Source organism: Nicotiana tabacum, chromosome 7 (genome assembly GCF_000715075.1).
Source record: "Nicotiana tabacum cultivar K326 chromosome 7, ASM71507v2, whole genome shotgun sequence".
NCBI lineage: Eukaryota > Viridiplantae > Streptophyta > Magnoliopsida > Solanales > Solanaceae > Nicotiana > Nicotiana tabacum.
In genome coordinates this window covers 124,356,510-124,380,825 of record NC_134086.1, presented here as the reverse complement: position 1 = coordinate 124,380,825, position 24,316 = coordinate 124,356,510, and the positions used below count along the sequence as shown (strand labels likewise).

At 37.1% G+C, this 24,316-nt stretch overlaps 2 protein-coding genes across 2 annotated transcripts; one reads left to right on the top strand and one right to left on the bottom strand.

The window, feature by feature from the left end:
* Nucleotides 1-632: 632 nt before the first annotated feature.
* Nucleotides 633-4,692, bottom strand: LOC107769404 (vetispiradiene synthase 3-like). Its single transcript, XM_016588611.2, has 7 exons — nt 4,073-4,692; nt 3,212-3,485; nt 2,651-3,023; nt 2,344-2,562; nt 1,626-1,764; nt 1,254-1,499; nt 633-1,160 (listed from the first exon to the last, which is right to left on the bottom strand). The coding sequence occupies exons 1-7, from the start codon at nt 4,193-4,195 to the stop codon at nt 921-923; spliced, it is 1,614 nt and encodes a 537-aa protein (XP_016444097.1). The 5' UTR covers nt 4,196-4,692; the 3' UTR covers nt 633-920.
* Nucleotides 4,693-20,455: 15,763 nt separating this feature from the next.
* On the top strand, nt 20,456-23,008 carry LOC107769393 (viridiflorene synthase). Its single transcript, XM_016588603.2, has 7 exons — nt 20,456-20,694; nt 20,778-21,057; nt 21,192-21,564; nt 21,644-21,862; nt 21,952-22,090; nt 22,224-22,469; nt 22,553-23,008. Exons 1-7 carry the CDS (start codon nt 20,584-20,586, stop codon nt 22,847-22,849), a joined length of 1,665 nt encoding a protein of 554 aa, XP_016444089.1. The 5' UTR covers nt 20,456-20,583; the 3' UTR covers nt 22,850-23,008.
* Nucleotides 23,009-24,316: the final 1,308 nt, after the last annotated feature.

The following is a 24,316-nucleotide window of genomic DNA, read 5'->3' as shown; positions in this document are numbered from 1 at the left end:
TCATAAATCAGATGTTGTCACATTCACATCATGAATGAACCATAATCATATATATGTGCTTTACAAAATCTCATGTCAAATTGATGGAAAATATTATTTTCACAAAGTGAAGGATTATTTTGAGAATCCTTATTGTTCTCATTGCCACAATGATGACGATTATAATTTCGTCTATTGCCACGTCCACATCCATTGATACATTCATAGTAATAATTTTGTCTTCTTTCAGACTTATCACATACTGCTATCACATTCTCTAAAGGGAATGAGAATGTAGTAAATTCAATGGGACGGGTTTTCAATTCTTTGCCCACAATCATACATGAATTTAATCATGGCAAGACATAGAAATTTTACCACTTTGGGTGGTTATAATTTCTTTTAAACTCCATTAGAGTTGCAATCAAAATTTATCGTCTTTGCTTGTATTTAAAATCAAAGTATAGAATGTCAAGAATTTGAAAGAGAAAAATAAAATACTTACCTTAAATCCAGAATTTAATCATGAAGGAAGTTCAAAGAACAATTGACAATCATTATGCTCAATCCCAAAGCTTCTACTTGGTTAGAGTCTCGTGCTGATAACGTGTTATGAAACAATAAAAGAAGAAGAAGAGTATTGCAAAGAAAGGTAGGGAGAGAGAATTCTTATTGATTTTGGGATGAATTACAATGGAATAGAACCCTCTATTTATAGGGAGAAGGTGACTTAGCCACCAAGTAATGAACCCTAAAATCTCTCTAAATATAGACATTCACCATAAATAAAATTCTATTTATAACATATACAACATACATGCAAAATTAATAATAAGTAGAAATTTTTTTTCCAATGGGGAGCCAACAGCTCTCTAGATCAGCATATGGTTGAGGGTTTATATTTCTATAGATTCCACGAGCAGAGCAATTGTGTCTTTGGTTTAAAAACTTTTAGCATTTTGATTGTGTTTGTATGTAACATCTATAACACGAGCAAGATTGAGAATGCGATTAAGAATCTCCATAGGGACATGAGTTGGTTTGAGAATTCCTTTATTCACATCCTTCCACGCTATTTCAATCATTTCTTGGAATTTGTCCATTAGCTCTTCTGTTAATACGCCATAATCTCTCATGTAGCACTCAATTCTTGTTGCAATTTGGCCTCTACCCTTCTCAACCTAAAGGGTATAAATATGTAGTCAATAGTATGGTTGTATTTAGTTTGTCAATATAATTAAAATTAATCTTCTTTTATCTAGTGCAATATATACCTCGTAGCTTGCTATGTCATCAACAACGCGACATAATGTAGCATTTGTTTCAAGAAATTTTGGGTTCTTTGACAACCACTCAAAATCTTCCTCGATAGCAGATTTCATGCCTAAGCAGGATGTTGTTGCGAGCAAGTAATATGTGCTAGTAGCTAAAGCATTGTTAAGATACTGAGAAACGTGTGGCATATATCCTTTGATGAACCATATTTTTTCGACATAATAGCTTCTCACAACTTCTTTCATCTATTCAACATCAAAAAAATATTTTTAACTACTTAGTTATTCATTGAATACTGCAGTTATAAAAGAGATAGTACACAAGATTAAGAGACATAAATGAAATTTATTAGGAGTAAGTATGAGTCGTACCCTTTCTTTTGCATAATGGACAACAGAGGATCGGCCATCCTTGGCCAACTCTTTTTCATAATCCTCATATAGATCTAGAAGAGCTTTATAGCTAAGTTTCATGTAATTTGGGAGCTCATCAATTTGATTAATGTCCCACCTAAATTTTAAATAAGAAATTAGAAATAATAGACTAAGATTATAAATAAATGATAATAAATACTCCCTCCGGTCCACAATAAGTGACCAATTTGCTTTTGGCACGTCCATTGAGAAAACACTAAATTTTATACAAAAATACCTTGTCTGACTAAACTACCCTTAATTAAATATTTGATGTGAGGAGTAAGAAAACTTTTTAGGGATATGTACATAAGAGTAATTTTGTAAAAACAAATTGAATTCTTTCTTGATTATATAAATAGACACTTATTTTGGACCAAAATAAAAAAGCAAATTAATCAGTTATCATAGACACGGGGAGTAATACGTTTCTCAACTCAGTGAAAAGTAGTTCTAGACAATTTCATGTCATTTTCTCATGTTGCGCCAGGAAAAATGCATGGTGATTGACTTGTACAGAAAAGTAAAAGTTCACTTTTCATTCAGGCTGGTCTTAAGTTAAAAGATTGTGAAAGTTCACTATCATTCTTAATTACTACTAGAATAATTCTTTGGCTTCTAGTTTTCTTATTAATAAAAAAATAAAATTGTAAAGTATTAGATACATAGTCCATACCTTTGTATGGCATCAGTGTAAATGTCAAGTTCTTTCAAGATGTCACTAGCGTTGAAAGTGTCATATACTATTGAAATCATTGCTATAGTCTTGGCAAGCATAATACGAGCTTGAGAATATTGAGGTTCAAAGTAAACTCCTACCGTCCAAAAGTGACACTCCATTATTCTATCTTTAGCATAGGGAAGTGTTGTCATAAAATTCAAGTCTTTCCACCACCTGCAAAACTTCTCAGAGTTAGAGAAATCAATATTATCAAACGGATTTTCTTTTCTTTGTTTTGTTCTCAAAGTATTTCCATATATACCTTGATATTTCACCGAGTTCATTTTTGTATAACATTTGAAGTAAATTGAAATCCAATTTGGCAAATCGTAGTAACACATCATTTTTCGATTCACCCTCATCATAGTTAGAGATATAGTAGCGTATCTCGGCTCTTGGTATGCCCTTTTGCAGAGATTGCTCAAGGGCATGTGTAACTTGTTTTTTCAGAGCAGACTTTAAATGTTGAACTGTAGACTGAAGGTGAGTCGTAGTGAAAGCAAGTGCTTCATCTAAGATGTATTCACCATGAGTCCTCACATGTGAAGCTTCGTATAAGCACACCATGCCCAAAACATCGGTACTAAGACTCCTCTTGAATTGACCATTGCCATATTGGAATTTTCTAAACACACCTGGTTTGAAATCAACAAGATGATTAGCCTTCTTGTAAAAATACAACATTAATAATTGTTACGTCTGAGTCGCAAGAAAGTTAGGTTAGTTATATGAATCTTTAGTCTTAAATAAAAAATAGAAGTTGACCAAATTTTCACATAGAAGAAAAATGCACTTGATTCATAGTAATATTGAACTTAATTACCTGGTGAGATATTGTAACCATGTTGTCTCAGCATTCGAAATTGAAGGGCACAAATGTACAAATCATTGTATTCATGACCCTCAAAGTCTGGATCGGCATTGTGTATGTGATACAACATATTGTCTATTTGTTTTTCAAAATGATAAGCTATACCAAGGCGTTCAATAATGTCTATTAGATTCAATTTCTCATATACTGTTTTTCCACATGCTAATAACATACTTCTCGTTTTTTCCTTCATAGTTTCCATCTCTTGAACATGCTTTTCTGCAACCTATAATGTATACGAAAATGTTCAGAATATGGTCATATACTACATATTAATTAGTAAAACACCAAACAAATTAAATTCCTTATCTTACAAAACACAGACCAAAGCAAGATTCAATATGGCTTTAACCTTTAAAGCTTTTAGTATTGAAGTAGTTGTACTATAAAATTATGGGTTTATATTAAATATTTGTTATATTAGTAAATTTTCACCTAGATATCTGTATTTCCTGAAAAATATTGAGTTCGAAATGAACCTATTGCATTAATTAGAAGTAAAAGACAAGATTTATTCTCTCCATTCCAATTAAGGCGATGTTGTATGATTTGAAACATAATTTAAGAAAGAAATAAAGAATTTTAGAATTTATGTTCCTAAATATATTTTAATAATTGTGTGGCTATAACTTTTTGAAATTTATGATCTCAAATATGTAGTATATGTTCCTAAATATATTTTAATAATTGTGTGACTTATATGTAAATGCTCTTATAGTATTTTTTGCTTAGTAACCAAACACCAGAAAATAAAATCTCTTATATCTTGCAGGAAAACATTTTTCTTTCGTACCAAACACATCCTAAATATACCTTATTGTCAACAGCGAATGAAGGGAAACTATCACCCCAAAGACTTGGAGATAAATTGGGAATGGGGTGAAGTGTTTCTTCTGGGTAGTGCAGTACAGTATTAGTGACTGCAGCTAAGGCCATTAATTTCTAAGAGTATAGGATCTTAGCTGGGCTTTTATATATTGGACCTTTAATTTAGTGCTAGAAAAGTGACTTGGAAGAGTATTGGAGAGCAAAGTGGAAGAGTCGAAATTAGTATTTATAATAGTGAGATGTAGGAGCCTCTATATATGACTATGAAAACAGCCATCTTTAACTTCAAATTCTAGTAAAGGTAGTAGTACTATCCTTTAGGATTATTGCAGCCATCGAACGTTTTTTCCTCCATTGGCGTCTCTTGTGGAAACAGAGCCACTTGACTCTTCTTCCCTCTTATTTTCCTTCGTTGGCGTCTCTCCTTTTTCTCTTCTTCATCAGTTTTCCATTGGTTGTTTGAAAGCGTGTTGGAATTTGGATTTTAAAATGTCAATATTCGTAGCATGTGAGGTAACTGGATTTTTTTTTTTTTTTTTGGTATGTGCATAGATTTTATGTATTATTGTTCCAGTTTTACGTGTAGTAGTAACTCAATTTCAAATTGTTCGAACTTCAACTGGTGGACGATTCAACATTTATTACTATCACTATCACTATCACTATCTAGTGGACGAGTGAAGTCTTTACGAAACAACGAGTGAAGTCTTTACGAAACAACGAGTGAAGACTTTACGAAACAACGAGTGAAGAATTAATTACGAAACACTAGCCGTACTGGTACTAATAATTGAATATACACACTACACTTCTTTTTTTTACCTTACTGTTAAATAAAAGTGCGACAAATGCTATTCACACGTGTATTTACCATCTTGAGATAATGATGCTTGGTGGGCCGGGCATGAACCAGACCGGGCCCGTGGTCATAACGGGCCTAACGGGCCTGGTGGGCCGGTCCTGGTGGTCCTGAGAAGCCCGTGACGGGCCGGTCTTCATAGATTAGCCCACGAGCCCGGGATCGTCAGCCGGTGCTGGCGGGCCTGGCGGGCCCAACGACTTTTTTTTTAAAAAAAAAAATAAATAAATTTGTATACACATAACATACAAAATATATAAGGTAATATATACACATAACATACAATATATACTACAAGAAAATATATAAGTAATAAGTTATAATATATATACATAAGATACAATATATATACTACAAGAAAATATATAAGAGAATATATATACATAACATACAATATATACTACAAGAAAATATATAAGAGGATATATATATACATAACATACAATATATACTACAAGACAATATACAAGAGAATATATATACATAACATACAATATATACTACAAGACAATATATAAGAGAATATATATATACATAACATACAATATATACTACAAGACAATATATATACATAACATACAATATATATTACAAGACAATATATAAGAGAATATATATACATAACATACAATATATACTACAAGATAATATACAAGATAATATACAAGAGAATATATATACATAACATACAATATATACTACAAGACAATATATAAGAGAATATATATACATAACATACAATATATACTACAAGACAATATACAAGAGAATATATATACATAACATACAATATATACTACAACAACATATATAAGAGGATATATATATACATAACATACAATATATACTACAAGAGAATATATATACATAACATACAATACTACAAGACAATATAGAAGAGAATATATATATATATATATATATATATATATATATATATATATATATATATATATATATATATATATATATATATATATATATATATATATATATATATATATATATATATATATATATATATATATATATATATATATATATATATATATATATATATATATATATATATATATATATATATATATATATATATATATATATATATATATATATATATATATATATATATATATATATATATATATATATATATATATATATATATGCTTCATGTTGTACTTTGTTATTAATTTATTATGCATGACAATTTAGTGTTTTACTATTGTTTTGTTATTTTTCTTTTTCGTCAAGCACTTTAATAATTAGATTTCTACATATATACTACATATATATTTTTAATATAGCCATGATACTACAATAAATTGCCTTACAAAAAAAAAAAAACCCCCGCTAGGCCCGCGAAGCCCACGAGCCCGGCCCGTTTATCCCAGGACCACATGGGCTTAGGCCCGTCACGGGCCGGTTCCACCAGGTGAGCCCACGAAGCCCGGGACTGCCAGAGCCCAGGCCCATGAAGCCCAGCCCGTTTGGCCCATGAAGGCCCAGGCCCGGCCCAGAATACAGTATTATCTTGAGAAACTAAAGTATTTTTCATGGCACTAATAGCTTGTTTGGCCATGTTTGAAAAATCAACTTATTTTGAAAAGTATTTTTGAAAAGAAACAAATTGTATTTGACTAATCAATCTGAAAAACACTTTTGAATAGTAATTTGTGTATGACCAGGTTTTCAAAAAGTTCTTTTAAGTATCAATTTACGGATAAGGACATGGATAGATTTATTTAATAGTTAATATTATAAATAAACTTCAAAATTTGTTATCAGAAATAATAATTAAATCTTTTCATTTTATTTAAGTAAAATATGAAAAAAAAATTAAAAAATACTTTAATTCTTTTAAGATGATTAAAATATATTAAAAAATTATTCAACAAATATAAAAGCATTCACCCGAAGTCATTATATATTAGAAAGTTATCATTAAACTAAGAAAAGAAATACTTATACATTAATATCCTAAGTATTAAGTTTAAAATAAGTAAGGTTAATTTGCTATATACTATAGTTTGTTAAGGTATTTTTGGTAAGAAGAAAAAGCCAAAAAATTTCTGCTTCTTGGGAGAAACTATTTTTTTCTACTTTTGTATACGGTAGAAATCGAGCTCGTCCACAACATGGTAGATCGGGCTCGGAACGTGAGGGACTAATGATCGACCCCAAATCTCACCATGACAGAACTCCAGATCAGAATGTCTGTCCTCGAGAACATTGAATCCGTGATCCCAAAATATACCCTGACCATGAATGAGCTCGAGAAAACATTGTCAGCGTAACCAACAGAAGACCGAAATATCCGTGACCGGTCGGATATTATGGTGCGAATCTTGGAATGTATCAATAAGGAACTGGCAAATCAACGATTCAAGAGATTTTTACCTTTTATAGAATTGTACCTAAAGCAGGACTCCCCTACTATATAAATGAGGTCTGATTACTTGTAAAACACGATATAACACGCATTCAGAAGCAATATACTGTTACTTTCTCTTTAAGCTCTTATTCAACTATGTCTTGACACTAATCAAAGTGCATTCTGTTCAAGGGTAGACCCCCCAGGCTGTAACTGTTCAATTCATGTGGTTTGAATTTACTTCATCATATTTTATTTCAATTGCAATTTAATTTACCACTTTGTGTCAATTTAATCCACGTATCCTTAAAATCACTTACAAATTTAATTGTTATCTGATTTTGAGGGTAAACAGTTTGGGATAATAGTGGTTATTTGATACAAATTTCCATAACACACACTCCTTTACACTTGTTCTTTGAAATGTCTCTAATTTTAGGTTAAAAGTCAAAAATGTCAAACTCACAATTAGCACCCCTACCTGTTGACAATGAGTCCGATCATCACAGTGAAAATAATAACGTAGCGCCCAGTAATGATGTACCGCCCGTTGATCCCATCGAAATTCCAGTCGCAGACCCGTTGGATGCTAACTCGCATGTGGATATCAAACATGCCTACCGACCTCGAGAATAGCATCGGTGGTGGAGCCGATCGACAACACAGAATATTCAAAATAATAGAGGAGACAATATCAATCTACGGATGATCTACAAAATGTTACAGGCTCAACAAGCGGTGATAGCTTAGTTACAGAACCAAAAACGCACCGAACAAAATTGAACCCGATCCATCCAGGAAAATCACCCGCAGGGAAGAACCTATTGTAGGGAGGTCGAATGAAAATAAGTCGGGACTAACCTCGAGATCATAAAAATTCTCGAGGATCTAACAAAACGGATAGAATCAAGGGAGAAAAAAATCGAAGCAAATGACAAAATGGTGGAAACCTACAATTCCAGGGTCAACCAAATCCCTGAAGTGTCATCGATACTGAAAGGTCTGGATTCGAAGAGTACGTACAAAAACCTTTTCCTTCGAATATGGCTACAAAACCGATCCCTAAAAAATTATGTATGCTCGAAATTCAGAAGTATAGCGGAACGACCGACCCAAACGAGAATGTTACCTCCTACACATGCTCCATCAAAGGGAATGCCTTGGAGGATTATGTGATCGAGTCTGTCTTGTTGAAGAAATTCGTAGAGACCTTGTCAAAGGGAGCTATGATATGGTATCACAAGTTACCTCCTAATTATATTGACTCATTTTCTATACTTGTAGTCTCTTTCGTGAAATCACACGCCGTGGCTATCAAAGTCGAAACTACGAAGTCAGACATTTCCAAAGTAAAACAGAAGGATAATGAGACGCTCAAGGAGTTTGTGTCCCGGTTTCAAATGGAACAGATGGATCTGCCTTCAGTCGCTGATGATTGGGCCGTTCAAGCTTCACCCAAGGACTCAATGCTTGTAGCTCGGTTGCTTCATAACAGTTGAAGCAAAATCTGATAGAGTATCCGGATTTTACTTGGGCTGGTGTACATAATTGATATAAATTGAAAATCAGAGTCGAAGATGATCAACTTGGCATTCCTTCCATGTTTGTTTATCTTGTTAGACCTATCGATAGAGTCAAAAGAGATATTGACCGTGAACCGAGGTCAAACATGGATTGATACCAGCCGTCCAATGGAGATCGAAGAAGTAGTGGGTCCAGACAGAATTCTATGTAAAATAAAAGGAGAAATGATCGAGTCCAGAGCAGTTGGGGACTCATGACCAAGAATGGTTTCGCCAGGCCTATGGGGCCTAAAGAAGCACCAAGGTTATCAGAATATAACTTTAATGTTGATGTTGCCGCCATTGTATCAACTATCGGACACATCAAGGACACCAAATGGCCTCGACCTCTACAACTGACCCAGCCCAAAGTGATCCTAACTAGATGTGCAAATATCATGGCACTCAGGACCACAAAACAGAGGAATGCCGACATTTGAGGGAGGAGGTAGCCCGATTATTCAACAACGGGCACCTTCGAGAATTTCTGAGCGACCGAGCCAAGAATCATTTCAGAAATAGGGATTCTAATAAATTGACCGAACAAGAATAACCTCAACATGTCATTAACATGATCATTGTTGGGGTCGATGTTCCTCAAGGGCCAATGTTAAAATGCACCAAAGTATCTATTACAAGGGAAAAATGGACTCAAGATTACATACTAGAAGGAACTTTGTCTTTCAACAACGAGGATGTAGAAGGGATCGTGCTGCCCCATAATGATGCACTGGTAACATCTATACTCATAAATAAATCTCGAGTTAAGCATGTATTAATTGATCTAGGTAGCTCGACCAACATCATCCAATGGAGGGTCGTAGAACAACTGGGATTGTTGGACCAAATCGTACCGACTATCTGGGTATTGAATGGCTTCAACATGGCATGCGAACCAACGAAGGGTGAGATAACTTTACCAGTAAACACCACCGGGATCATACAAGAGGCCAATTTTTATTTGATCGAAGGAGACATGAGATACAACACCCTGTTCGGGAGGCTGTGGATCCATAATATGAGGGCAGTGCCCTCGACTTTTCACCAAGTATTAAAATTCCTAATGCGAGGATGGATTAAAACAATCTATGGAGAATAACCAACTGTAAAGGAAATGTTTGCAATCGAACAGATAATTCCGATATCAACACTCACAACGTCAAACAAACCAAGTTTGGGTACAAAGAAAGAGGCTAAATAGCAATTACCGACGCCTGCCATGAACCAACCGGATAAACATGGGACTGATGAAGATGTTGATTGCGGGGTTCCCAGATCTTTTATAATCCTCGATGATTCCGACGCCACTAAATCAATGGTCAAGGAGTTAGAACATGTCATATTGATCGAGCATCTACTTGATCGGAAGGTATACCTGGGCACGAGGTTAACTCCCGAGCTCAGGAAAAAACTCATTCAATTTCTTATAGCTAATATAGATTGTTTCGCTTGGTCCCATCTTGATATGACAAGGATCCCACCGGAGATAACCACTCACAAGCTAATCCTGGACCCAAAATTCTACCCTGTCAAAATAGAAGATGAGGCCCCAGTCCGAGGTCAAACATGCTTTCGTCAAGGACGAGGTATCTAAACTCCTTAAAATATGGTCCATCCGGGAGGTTAAATACACGAATTGGTTATCAAACGTAGTGGCAGTCCTTAAATAAGGGAACAAATTAAGAATGTATGTAGACTATAAGGATTTAAATAAGGCATGTCCCAAGGTCTCTTTCCCTTTGCCCAACATCGATCGCATGATCGATGCCACAACCGACCACGAGATCCTCAGTTTTCTCGACACCTATTCCGGGTATAACCAAATACAGATGAACCCGGATGATCATTAAAAAACCTCCTTCATCACTAAGTACGGCACATACTGCTATAACATGATGCCATTTAGATTAAAAATCGCCGGTGCCACCTATCAACGTCTAGTAAACCGGAAGTTCGAGGAACAAATAGGAAAATCAATGGAATTTTACTTTGACGATATATTGGTTAAGTCCGTGCGAGCATAGGACAATTTAAAACATTTGCAGGAAACCTTCAGCATATTGAAGAAGTATAATATAAAGTTGAACCTAGAGAAATATACGTTTGGAGTCGGATCGGGTAAATTCCTCGGGTTCATGGTATCCAACCGGGGAATTGAGATCAACCCCGACAAGATTAAAGCCATCAAAGATATCACAGTGGTAGACAATGTAAAGGTCATGCAAAGGTTAACTAGGTGCATAGCCGCCTTGGGCCAATTTATCTCAAGGTCCTCCGATAAGAGCCACTGATTTTTCTCGCTCCTGAAGAAGAATAACTTCTCATGGACCCCGGAATGCCAATGTGACTTGGAGGAACTCAAGCGATATCTATTGAGCCCACCACTGCTTCACACGCTGAAGGAATACAAACAAATGTACCTTTACTTTGTAGTATCAGAGATAGCGGTAAGTGGAGTCCAGGTCCGGGAAGATCAAGGTACGCAATTTCTAATTTACTATGTTAGCAAGACTCTAGGTGAGGCCGAAACTAGGTACCCTGCCTCGAAAAATTGGCGCTCGCTTTGTTAAGGCCTCTAGGGAACTGAAACCCTATTTTAGTGCCAACCTATATGTGTTGTGACTATTTACCCATTGCGAAATATAATGCATAAATCTGAACTCTCGGGACGATTGGCCAAATGGGTCGTGGAAATCAGCGGGTACGATATTGAATATCAACCCCGGATAGCCATTAAATTTCAAATTTTGGTAGATTTCGGGGCCGACTTTACACCAGCCGTAGTACCCGAGGTTGAAAGAAAGTTATTGGTAAACTCGAGAATGTCTTCGGGAATTTGGACCCTCTTTACGGACAACACCTCGAACGCAAAGGGTTCAGACTTGAAATCATATTGAAGCCACCTACAGGCAAAATAGTTAGACAATCTATTAGAATTGTGAAATTAACTAACAACGAGGCCGAATATGAGGCCTTGATTGTAGGTCTCGAACTAGCCAAAAGCTTGGGGCGGAGATCGAAGCTAAGTGCGACTCCCTCCTTGTGGTGAACCAAGTTAATGGAAAATTTGATGTCAGAGAAGAACGAATGTAAATGTACCTGGATAAGTTATAGGTAACATTACATCGGTTCAAGGAGTGGACTTTGCAACGCATACCTTGGGATCAAAACAGCGAGGCTGATGCCCTTACAAACTTAAGGTCGTCGGTCGAGGACGACGAGCTCAACTCGGGGGTAGTCTTATAACTCATGAGATCGGTAGTGGAAGAAGGTCACGCCGAGATAAACCCTACAAACTTGACTTAGGATTGGAGAAACAAATATGTAGAATATCTTAAGACAGGGAAACTGCCTTCGAATCCAAAAGAATGGAGGGCCCTGCGTAAGAAGGTAGCCTGATTTATCTTGTCTGAAGACGGAACCTTGTTCAGAAGAACGTTCGATGGCCTACTAGCAATATATCTAGATCCAGGAGATACCGAATACGTCTTGAGGGAAGTTCGCGATGGCACCTACAGAAATCATTCAAGTGCCGAATCATTAATTCGAAAGGTAACCATAGCCGGCTACTATTGGATTAACATGGAAAAGGATGCAAAGGAGTTCGTGCGAAAATGCGATGAGTTCAAAAGACACGCTCTAATGATTCATCAACTTAGGGAGCTGCTGCATTCGGTTTTTTCACCATGGCTATTCATGAAGTGAAGAATGAACATCGTCAACCCCTTTTCGTGGGCACCCGGTAAGGCTCATTTATATTGTTTTTGATTGACTATTTTTCTAAGTGGGTAGAAGCCCAGGCATATGAGAAGGTCGGGGAGAAAGAAGTCATCGATTTCATTTGGGACCACATCATATGCGGGTTCGGAATACCAGTCGAGATCGTGTGCGATAATGGAAAACAATTCATCGGTAGCAAAGTAAGCTAGTTTCTTGAAGATCATAAGATCAAAAGGATCCTATCAACACCCTACCACCCTAGTGGGGACAGACGAGCATAATCGACCAACAAGACCATACTCTAAAACCTCAAAAGAGGTTAACTGATGCCAAAGGAAAATGAAAGGAAACCCTGCCCAAAGTCTTATGGGCTTACTGTACAACCTCAAAATCTAGTACCGAGGCCACCCTGTCCTTGCTAGTTTACGGTGCGGAATCCCTAATACCGATTGAAGTCGGAGAGCCAAGTATCAGGTTCTGATATGCGACTAAGGAGTCAAATGACGAGGCCTTGAATACAAGCCTGGAGCTATTAGACGAAAGGCGCAAAGCTACCTTTGTTCGGTTGGCCGCCCAAAAACAACGAATCGAGAGATATAAAAATCGAAGGGCCAACTTTTGACACTTCAATATCGGGGACTTAGCATTAAGGAAAGTGACACTAAACACCTAAAACCTAAACAAAGGGAAGCTGGGGCCTAACTAGGAAGGACCATATCAAATTATCGAGATCACCGAAAAGGGATCCTACAAACTCGGAACAATAAATGGCGAGCAACTACCGAACAACTGGAATATAGCTCACTTGATACTATATTACTGCTAAGATACGACCCCTTTCGTTTCTTTTATTTACATTTTTACAATGCTTGCAGGTAACCAACGAGGAGTGATACAAATATTCAGGTCTAAAAGCACTCATTACACTTTTTTTACCTTGAACCGATTTTGTCCTAAGTGGGTTTTCTGGAAAGGTTTTTAACGAGGCGATAGTGGATCAGGCTAACTTAGAATAGAAGGTCGGTCATGAATCGGTGTCAAAGATCGAAACAACAGTATCTGAGGCTTCTCTCTATGATCAACCTCGAATATTTGGGGGCATTAACCTCGGATATCGATTTTTAGAAAGGAAAGAAACTTCGTGATTGTATGGCCTCAGCTTGATCGATAGGATGTATTGTAATGGGCAAACAATCAAATGAACCATGCCCACATAGACTGCTCGAGCCCTGGCACAAAGCATGTACATATGTATAAATATTATGCACAAGAATAAAAAGAAGTCTTTTCCTTTTGGATAAATATCTTGTCCCTTAAAATTTCCTTGCATTTCTTAAGGAATTTCCTACATCCAATCCCCTAAAGGTACTGAGCTCAAGAGCCACCTCAATCCGAGTTCTAACAATCACTCTCACTCGGGGACTACCGTCAAAAAACAAACTCGGACAGTCCGAGCTATCAGAGCTCGAGGGCACGAGACCTATTAGGCAACGTCCGTATTTTAAAGGCTACGACCATCCCCACTCGGGGACTGTTATCTTAGGCAAGTCCAGATAACTCAGGATAACAAGCCCACTGGGCAACACCCAAACTAAAAAGTCTACAACTATATTAAAATAGCCAGAGACGTCCGAGACCCGTAACAAAAAAAACAAAGCCTTAAATTTTTTAATCGGATCTAAAGGCTACCCTCGGCAAACTATAATATGAAAAAGTATAAGTACTTTGGGAAAAGATTTCCGGACACAGAACTCCACGACGCCTTAAAACAAAATAATGTTGAAGGCAAGGCTTGTTCGAACCTTCGAACATAACCTAACTATTCCATGCTAAGGCATTTCAATCTTTGCAAATATAAAAAATAAAGCAAAGGAGAAATTCAGATGTTGTTAAAGGGAAAAAGCCTTATATACATATCAAATTTTTTTTACAAGGTCCAAACAACCTCGATGCAAATTTTTACAAAGGCCAAATGGCCTTAACAAAAAGGAAATACAAAAGGCAAAAAACAAAAAACATCTAAAAAGAGCCTAAGTGGCCCGGTCTTCGACGGGGATGCCTCATCACCTTCGGGGTCTCCTCCGCCCTCGGATCCACTCAAACCCTCTGAATCTTCATCATCCTCAGGATAAGCCAACTTCTTGGGCTCGGCTTTGATCTCCTTGGCTCTCTCAATTTCACCCAAAAAGTCAAACCCCCGAGAATGAATTTCCTAAAGGGCCTCCCTTCGGGATTGCCGCTTCGCATGCTTGATGATATCCTTTGCTCGAACCTGGCCACCTCGGCATCGGCCTTATATTGGTACACCATCTCATCAGCATCAACTCTAACCACCTCGGCCTCCGACTTAGCCGTTTCAAACTCCTTGGCTAGATTTTCTCGATCAAAGACGACCAAACTTAGCTAAGACTGAAGCTCTTCAATATTTTTGGCCTTCACCATAGCCTTTTCCTTTGACGCTAGAAGATGGACCTTAACTGAAGCCAATTGCACCCGGGAAGTTTCCTTTTCCGAGGCCAGGAGGTCCATTTTGCTTTTCCATTCTACTGCCTCAGCCTTTTGCCGCATCCATCTCTGCCCGAAGTTGGTCGATCCGATCAAGATTCTTTTAGACTTGCTGATTCAGAGCGTTTGTCATCGAGTCTAGCTCATCGTCACTAATCTCAAAGACTTTTACCTTTTCTACTAGGTCGGCGTGCTTTTTCCGAGTCACCTCTAGCTCAGCTCGGAGGCTCTTAGCCTCCCCTTTGCGTTACTCGATGAGAAGTTTATAAGCATCTCTCTTCTCAGTGAGCCCTTGAATCTCGGCTCTATACTAGTTTAGCTCTTCTCGATATCGAAGAAAACTCTCATGATGAAGCAGCGAGGCCTACTAACACAAAGGAAAAAATTATGATCATCTATAAGTTAATCTAAGTACAAACTAGAAGTCATATAGAGATATCTAAAGTTACCAGATTTAATGCCTATTGAGATTCATTGAACAGGCGGGGCACTTCTACCCCATTCATATTGGATTGGTATTTCTCGATCACCAAGCACCGAAGGTAATTGTCCACCTCTACGGGGGCAGAGAGGACCCGAACATCATCCGAAATGGAGATGATGATTGATCACTTCCGGTCAGGATCCATGCTTGGAGTTGGGAATCGGGTGATCAGTTTTGGGCTTGAGGAAGGCCCACTTGTTCCCGAAAATGGACTCTTCCTTGGCACCTCTAAGTCACCCGATTCGGTGACGTCCTCCATGGCGGTAGAATCTATGCCATCAAAAAAGTTGTGGAAGGGGTCATGCACTCCATGGGCCACCTCATTAGGCGAGGTTTCACTGCCTGAGCCTTGTTGTACATAGACTTAGTGAATGAAGGCGACTTGGTGATATCTATCACACCGAGTACATCCTTCAGGGTATTACGCACGTCTCGGGTGGCGTAGGCCATGACCTCCTCATTGGCCTCAATCATGGCCTTCTCGTCAGCCTCCCTTGCTTGAGTTAGATCGGCCTCGCCTCTCTCTAGTTCAGAGGCTCCTTGTCCCTCGAACTGTGACCGCACGTGGGCTACCAGTTCAGAGGCTTCTTATTCTAACCCGTCCCTCAACCGGTGGAATGAGTTCAATGAGAGCGCTCGAGCGCATGTATTTTCTTTAGGCTTGCGCACCAACCTTTTTTGTTTTCTACTTCTCTGAGCTCGGAGAACTCGAAGTTCTTTTTCTCTTCTTCTCTTCACCCTGTCTCGGAGCAGGGGACTTGGCAGGACAATCCTCGTCACCAGATGGAGGCCTCAGTATGACGTCCTTGGATAAACCTACAAAGGGAAACAAAACAAGCAAGAACTTGGCGATACAAAAAAAAACCAAGTTTTACTCACTCAGGGAAAGGAATCTCATCATGAGAACGAGCCTCCCACCGATCCTTCGAAAGTTTGTGCCATGCACGCTCAGAATACGGCCTTTGTAACACAATGCCCTTGACCCACTCCATGAGTTGAGGGACTGCATTCGGGACCCGAGTGATAACTGCACCACCGCCAAGCATCGATAAGAAGGAAGGAAAAAAGAGTAAAGTAAAATTTGAAAATGAAATTTTACTTACGTTTTGTGTTCCACTTCTCGGGGAACGGCATGCACTCAGTTGGGATCAGGTCCGAGGTCCTCACTCGGGCAAAATAGCCTAGCCAGCCTTGATCTCGATCTTCATCGATACTCGAGAATGGGGCTTTACTAGCCCGACACGCGAACTTGATCAATCCCACCCCCACCCCCATAAAAGAGTCAGGGATTGTATAGGCGCATGAGGTGGTCGACGGTGAACGAGCACCCATCGATTACTCACGAAGAACCGAAAGCAGATCAGAATCCTTCAGAATGAAGGGTGAATTTGACTGAGGTATACCTCGTATCTTTTGCAGAAGTGGATGATAACCGTATCCAATGGGCCCATCGTAAAGAGATAAGTGTAAACACTTAAGTATCCCTCTACGTGTGGTGATATCTTCATCTAGTCTGGGAACCACCACATGCTTGTCAACCCAGTTGCAATCCTTTTTTACCATGGGGAGGATTTTTTCAGTGATCGAGCATACGTATCTCGAGACCTTCTCACACTGGCCGGGCACAAAGGGAGGTGTTTCAACATTAAAATCGGTAGTTACCGAGCACCCACTAGGGGTGAACATGTTCAAAGAGGGCTTCGTCGCTAGTTTTTCAACAACAGTACGTGGAATGGTCTCCTCGGCAGCCGACCACGATGTAGAAGGAGTTTCTTTTTGGGGAACAGTTTTTGAAGTCTTCGCCATTTATTTTTTGGAGGGAAAAAGAAGAAGAGGAAGTTAGAGCAGTACGCTTGATGATTTGCAGTGAAGATGAGCAAAAGTCCTCACAAATGATCTTAAAAAACCAGAGTACAAATGCCAAAAAATATAAAGATTTCTAAAGAACAAGGGTAGAAGGTTTGGATAAAGTTTGAATGAATGAAAAAGGGGGTATTTATAGTTTTAAACGATAGTTCGCATCCAGAAGTGGCCGACCGGCAACTGACAAGCATTTGACACCACTAAGACTTGATTGACATGATGTTTCATTTATTTTGTCATTTCTGTCGCGTGGTATCGAGGTGAGAATCAGGACCTCATGTCATTTTTCATCGTCTACTCTCTGAAAAACGAGGGGACTATCTATATACGATAGAAATTGGGCTCGTCCGCGACATGGTAGATCGGGCTCGGAACGTGAGGGACTAATGATCGACCCGAAATCTCACTGGGCCAGAACCCGAGATCAGAATGTTTGTCCTCGTGAATATTGAATTCGTGATCCCGGAATAGACCCTGACCCCGAACGAGCTCGAGAAAACATTGTCAGCGTAACCAGCAGAAGACCAAAATATCCATGACCGGTCGAATATTACGGTGGGAAACTCGGCATATATCAATAAGGAATCGGTAAATCAGTGAATCAAGAGCTTTTTACCTTTTATAGAATTGTCCCTAAAGTAGGACTCCCCTACTATATAAAAAGGGTCTGATTACTTGTAAAACACGATATAACACGCATTCAAAAATAATATATTGTTACTTTCTCTTTAAGCTCTTATTCAACTGTGTCTTGACACTGATCAAAGTGCATTCTGTGCTCATCTGTTCAATTCATGTGGTTTGAATTTACTTTACAACAACAACAACAACAACAATAACGACCCAGTATAATCCCACAAGTGGGGTCTGGGGAGGGTAATATGTACGCAAACCTTACCCCTACCCCAAGGGGCAGAGAAGCTGTTTCCAGGAGACCCTCGGCTCAAGAAAGCAACAAGAGACGATATATTAGTATCATCAATAGACTCATAATAAAATAACAGCAATATAAGAGATACGGAATACGAAATACGAAATACGAATTAGATGGATGGTATAGTAAAAACCAACAGATAAAGCCCTGCATCAGTAGACGACCAGTAGCATCCTCAGACTAACTCCTAAATGGCTAGTCTCACTCTATTGTGCTGTAGAAATATTCACAACTTTTCCCTAACCTACAACCTTAATGCTCGACCTTCACAATTCCCTGTCAAGGGCCATGTCGTCAGTAATTCTAAGTCGCGCCTGACTGGTTTGATTTTACTTTATCATATTTTATTAAATTACAATTTAATTTATTTCTTTGTGTCAATCACGTATCCTTAAAACCATTTACAAATTCAATTGTTATCTGATTTTGAGGGTATTTTTCGCTGTTGGAGAAGCGTGGCCAAACGGGCAATAAAAAGCATTCTCAAATAGGCTAGCAACACTAACTTCTCCAGTAGGGATCGCTTCTATCATAAAAAAATAAAAATCTATAGTATGGTATAATTAGTGCGATTATTCATCATTATACTGAAAGTATTCATCCTTAGCTTTATGGCTAAAAGGTTGGTTCAAATGTCAAATACCACGGAAAGGTAAATTTCCAACCAAGAAGTTGAAGTTAGGAGCAATAATATTGATGATTAATCAGTTTTAATTAGTACTTGTCACGTCATTTCTAAAATTGCCCCGCTACTAGTTTGGACTATCAAATTAAATATGAAATTTTACTTGAGATCTTATGCCCGTTTCACAGATTTAATCTCCAATTTTTATTACGCAATTAGTTATTATAACACATATAAGTTGTACAAAGGAGGAGCGCGGCCTCCTCATTAACGCTTTAATTAGTTGGAAAGCCCAGTTTTTAGCTTAGCACTAAGAACTAATGTAAAATGGTGTAATATTCACTTTTACCCTAGATCTCTTATTTTTTGAGAAGAATTTTTTTTTTTCAAAGTAGTCAAATTTAGAAAAACTCCAATTTTTACAAGCATTAATTTGACCCCTCCAAATCATTATTTTAATATCAAGTAATATAGAATCTTATTATTCGATGTTGCTCCATCATTATGAAAGCCTATTGCGAATGTGATACGATTGCAACCCCATTGAACCTTTGGAGATGTTTTCAAACTGCGACGTGGTTCAAGACACTGTAACTTTTCTTGCTACGGAATTTTGAGCGTCCTCCTCAAAATTCTGCCCCAGTTTTTTAATCTGTGTGAAAACAACTAAAAAATCACTTATTTTGAACCGGAGGAAATAATAAAGATGCCGCGAGATCGATCTATATCAAGGAGACTTGTTTCGGGCCATCAAAGTAGACTGGTACTTATCGACAGTCCAAATCCACAAAGCAAGAAGTTAGAGTGCACACATCAATTTCATAGTACTAGGATTTTATGTCATTTATTCTCTTTTTAAGTTGAAAGTGGAAAAGTCGGGTAATTTAGGAAGCATTGGATCAAGACAGACGCCACGGAAGTGAAGAAGGCGGCAATAGGGATAGAAAAGTAAAAGGGCACGTTGCATTTATATTATGAGCTTATAAGTTTTTTGACACTATCGTATAAGTTGACTAACTTTTTATAACAAGCCTCATCAGAAATGAAAAATAGAGTAATAACTTCAATCAAAAGTACTGTATAACATGTAACTTTGATTGTGATTTAACCATGTTATTGATTTCAGGTATTCTGCAGACTGCAGTAGCTTCTTTTCTAGATTTAGGTTTTATGACCCCTCCGGTGTATTATTTGAGTGCTATCGATATACAAGGTAGGGGGTCTATGCCAAACCCCCACCACCTCGGGAGGTGAAAGCCCGGGTGGATGGATTTAATTTTAAAAAAAATATTATTTACTTTCCCATGACTAGTAAAAAAGAAGAAGTTCACAAGTGCTCTAAAGTCAAGTAAGGCAACAGGATACCTGCTGCAACAAGAATTTCAAAAGAGAAATAATTAAAGTTGTTTGCACACTATAAATACCCATACATTCTTTTCCATTTCGATCATCACTTAGCTTGTTCAGTTCTCTGCACCAAGAAATAAAAGATAAGCAAAACAAAGGGGAAAAAACCCTAGCTCTTTATCTTGCTTTTAATTTCCACTAGCTTATATCCAGTTTTCTTGAAATGGCCCAAGCTGCCCTCATTAACAACGATGAACAGATTGTTCGTCCAGTTGCCAATTTCTCTCCAAGTCTTTGGGGTGATAGTTTCCATTCATTCTCTGTTGACAATCAGGTATTTATAATATATTATGCATAGTCTTTTTAAGTTGAACATATAAGAATAAAGTTACATGAACTTAATAAATACATTTACAGGTGGCAGAAAAATATGGTCAAGAGATTGAGATATTGAAGGAGGAAACAAGGAGTATGTTGGCAGCAGCTTGTGAAAGATATTCATTGGCTGAAAAGCTGAATCTGATAGACACTGTTGAGCGCCTTGGCTTAGCTTATCATTTTGAGAAACAAATAGACGACATGTTGGATCAGATTTATAAAGAAGATCCAAACTTTGAAGGTCATGAGTACAATGATTTGTACACTTGTGCCCTTCAGTTTCGAATGTTGAGACAACATGGTTACAATATCTCCCCAAGTAGGTCCATTAAATATATATATGATGCACCCTTTTTTTAGTTTGTTTGTTGTATATCTTTAATTTTTTCTTACACCAATTTTTCCGGCTTTTGCTGCATGAAAACTAATCTTTTGTTTTTACTCATGATCCAGAAATTTTCAGCAGATTCCAAGATGCAAACGGCAAGTTCAAGGAGTCTCTTAGTAATGATGCAAAGGGTCTATTGAGCTTATACGAAGCTTCACATGTAAGGACTCATGAAGAGGGTATTTTGGAAGAGGCGCTTGTTTTTTCCACTGCTCATCTTGAGTCTGCAGCTCCACATTTGAAGTCGCCTCTGAATAAGCAAGTGACGCATGCCCTTGAGCAGTCTCTGCATAAAAGTATTCCGAGAGTCGAGACGCGCTACTTCATCTCAATCTATGAAGAGGAGGAACTGAAAAATGATGTGCTACTTCGATTTGCTAAATTGGATTACAACTTACTTCAGATGTTGCATAAACAAGAACTCAGCGAAGTATCAAGGTACAATGATATGTTTTATGTAAAAAATATAAATTATTTCTTCGCAATATTCTAAGGTTGGTACGTACTTATTTTGTAGGTGGTGGAAAGATTTGGATTTTGTGACAACACTTCCATATGCTAGGGATAGAGCAGTTGAATGTTATTTTTGGACGATGGGGGTGTATGCTGAACCTCAATATTCCCAGGCTCGTGTCATGCTTGCTAAGACTATAGCAATGATTTCGATAGTAGATGACACATTCGATGCTTATGGCATTGTAAAAGAACTTGAGGTCTATACTGATGCCATACAGAGGTAGAATCTTTTGTCTTCACAGTTTATGAATTTATTATATGGTTTCTTAAATGAGAAACTTACTATATCTTTAATTTCTCATGTATTAGGTGGGATATTAGTCAAATTGATAGACTCCCAGATTACATGAAAATCAGTTTTAAGGCTCTTATAGACCTTTATGAAGATTATGAAAAGGAATTGTCAAAGGATGGCAGATCCTATGTTGTCCACTATGCGAAAGAAAGAGTATGACTCACTGATTTATAATGTTTTATTTCGAAAATCATCTTTATTTACCTTATTTGCGTTGTAATCAGATTTATTGTTGAAATATTATATTGATTAGTTTTTGAATTTCGCCTTTGTTCGTGTTAAATAGATGAAGGAGATTGTGAGAAACTATTTTGTCGAAGCAAAGTGGTTCATTGAGGGATATATGCCACCTGTTTCTGAGTATCTTAACAATGCATTAGCTACTAGCACATATTACTTGCTAACTACAACATCCTACTTGGGAATGAAATCAGCTGCCCAGGAAGATTTTGAGTGGTTGGCTACGAACCCTAAAATTCTGGAAGCCAATGTAACATTATGTCGAGTTGTTGATGACATTGCCACGTATGAGGTACACATCGCATTACATTAAATTAAAACATCTTATATGATTGTTGATTTTAGATATATAAATCGATTTTATTGCCATTTTAGGTTGAGAAGGGTAGGGGCCAAATTGCAACAGGAATTGAGTGCTATATGAGGGATTATGGCGTATCAACACAAGTAGCAATGAAAAAATTTCAAGAAATGGCTGAGATAGCATGGAAGGATGTGAATGAAGGAATTCTTCGACCAACTCCTGTTTCTACAGAAATTCTCACTCGTATTCTCAATCTCGCACGTATTATCGATGTCACTTACAAACACAATCAAGATGGATACACTCATCCAGAAAAGGTTCTAAAACCTCACATCGTTGCTTTACTGGTGGACTCCATTGAAATCTAAACCATTGAGTGTTTTTTTCATCTAGATGATCGTTTTTTTGATAAATAAAGGATCAGAACTGTGTTTCTGTGTATCCCTCTTTATAAGCAACTTGAATTTCCTAGTTCTGTTACCATGTGTTGTTTTTGACGTCTGAATAATATAATTTTGTTTGTCTAACTTGGTTATTCTTGTTTGTTAAATTAAGTGCTGAAGCTGATTTTTTAAATAAGTATTTACGTGTTTGGATAAATGTGTTGAAACTGATAATAAGTAGTTGATGTGTTTGGTAGAAAATTGCTGATAAGTTGTTATTTTAAAATGACTAAAATAACCTTAAAAACTTTACAAAAGATTATAGATTAAAAATTTCATTTGTAAAGAAAAAGATGAACAACAATATGGAATGAAAAGAAAGTTAGAAACTTTATTTTGGGAAAAATATTTTGTGAATTATAAAATATTATTAGGATAAACTAGTAAAAACCTTGGTCAAACTAAAAGTGCTTATAAGCTAAAAAAACCATAAGCTAGGGGTGTCCAACTTATGACTGATTTTAGCTTATAAGCACTTTGGGTATTTACCAAATGTGTAGATAAGCCAAAAGATACTTATAAGCCAGTTTGACCACCTTATAAGCTTAGCCAAACACCCTGATAAGCGCCACAAATAATTAGCTCATGTATCGGCAGGAAAAGAAAACCCGAAATCACTTTTTAGGTAATTATAGTTTTTTCAGAATAATTTGTGAGTGTTTTGTAAGTGGAAGAGAACTCTGCGAATTTGCAAATACTTTGTGAGTGAAAGAATGTCTTGTTAGTAAACTGTATTTGTAAAATAATGCTGGAGAAAATAAAATAACATATAAACAGAAATATAAAAAAAATAGAATTTAATCCGAGCCCGAATTCACAGTGTTTCCTTAAGGAACTTAATCCCCTCATAGTACCCGAGGCTGTGGATTATTTCCTCCCAGGATAGAATGAATTACACACTGGTATAGCGGTACTTCAAACCCCAGTGTTTCAGCGGCAAATCACACGGATGCTTTATTTGTAGTTCTTTGTAGTTAAAATAATGCAGAAGAAAGGAGGATAATTCAGAATTTCGTATGGAAAATCTGAGAGAATGGAATGTTATTTATAGCAAACATGTTGAGTTCAAAAACGAAGAGGTGCAACTCTTCATAGGTCAGTTATAATTGTTCACGTAAAACAACTATAATGTAAATAGCCATTTACGCAAATTAAAACGGGCAGAGGAAACTTTATTTTCCGTTACAAAAAATGGATGGGCAGTGGAAACTTTATTTTTCTGTTAAAAAAAATGGATAATTTAGATTTAAAATTAATTTTTCATTACAGAAACAGATATTTAATAATATTACGTTAATATTTACTGTTAACAAATAAATTTGGTCCAAAAAATTAATCAATCAATCGATCATTTGACCAAATATGAATTCGAATCTGTAGTCGAAGCCGAGC

Coding starts and splice junctions, on each gene's coding strand:
- LOC107769404 (XM_016588611.2), bottom strand. CDS start 4,195: ATGGCCTTAGCTGCAGTCACTAATACTGTACTGCACTACCCAGAAGAA. Junction 2,563..2,650: donor GAACTCGGTGAAATATCAAG/GTATATATGGAA, acceptor GAAGTTTTGCAG/GTGGTGGAAAGACTTGAATT. Junction 1,161..1,253: donor ATGACATAGCAAGCTACGAG/GTATATATTGCA, acceptor TATACCCTTTAG/GTTGAGAAGGGTAGAGGCCA.
- LOC107769393 (XM_016588603.2), top strand. CDS start 20,584: ATGGCCCAAGCTGCCCTCATTAACAACGATGAACAGATTGTTCGTCCA. Junction 21,863..21,951: donor TATACTGATGCCATACAGAG/GTAGAATCTTTT, acceptor CTCATGTATTAG/GTGGGATATTAGTCAAATTG. Junction 22,091..22,223: donor TCCACTATGCGAAAGAAAGA/GTATGACTCACT, acceptor CGTGTTAAATAG/ATGAAGGAGATTGTGAGAAA.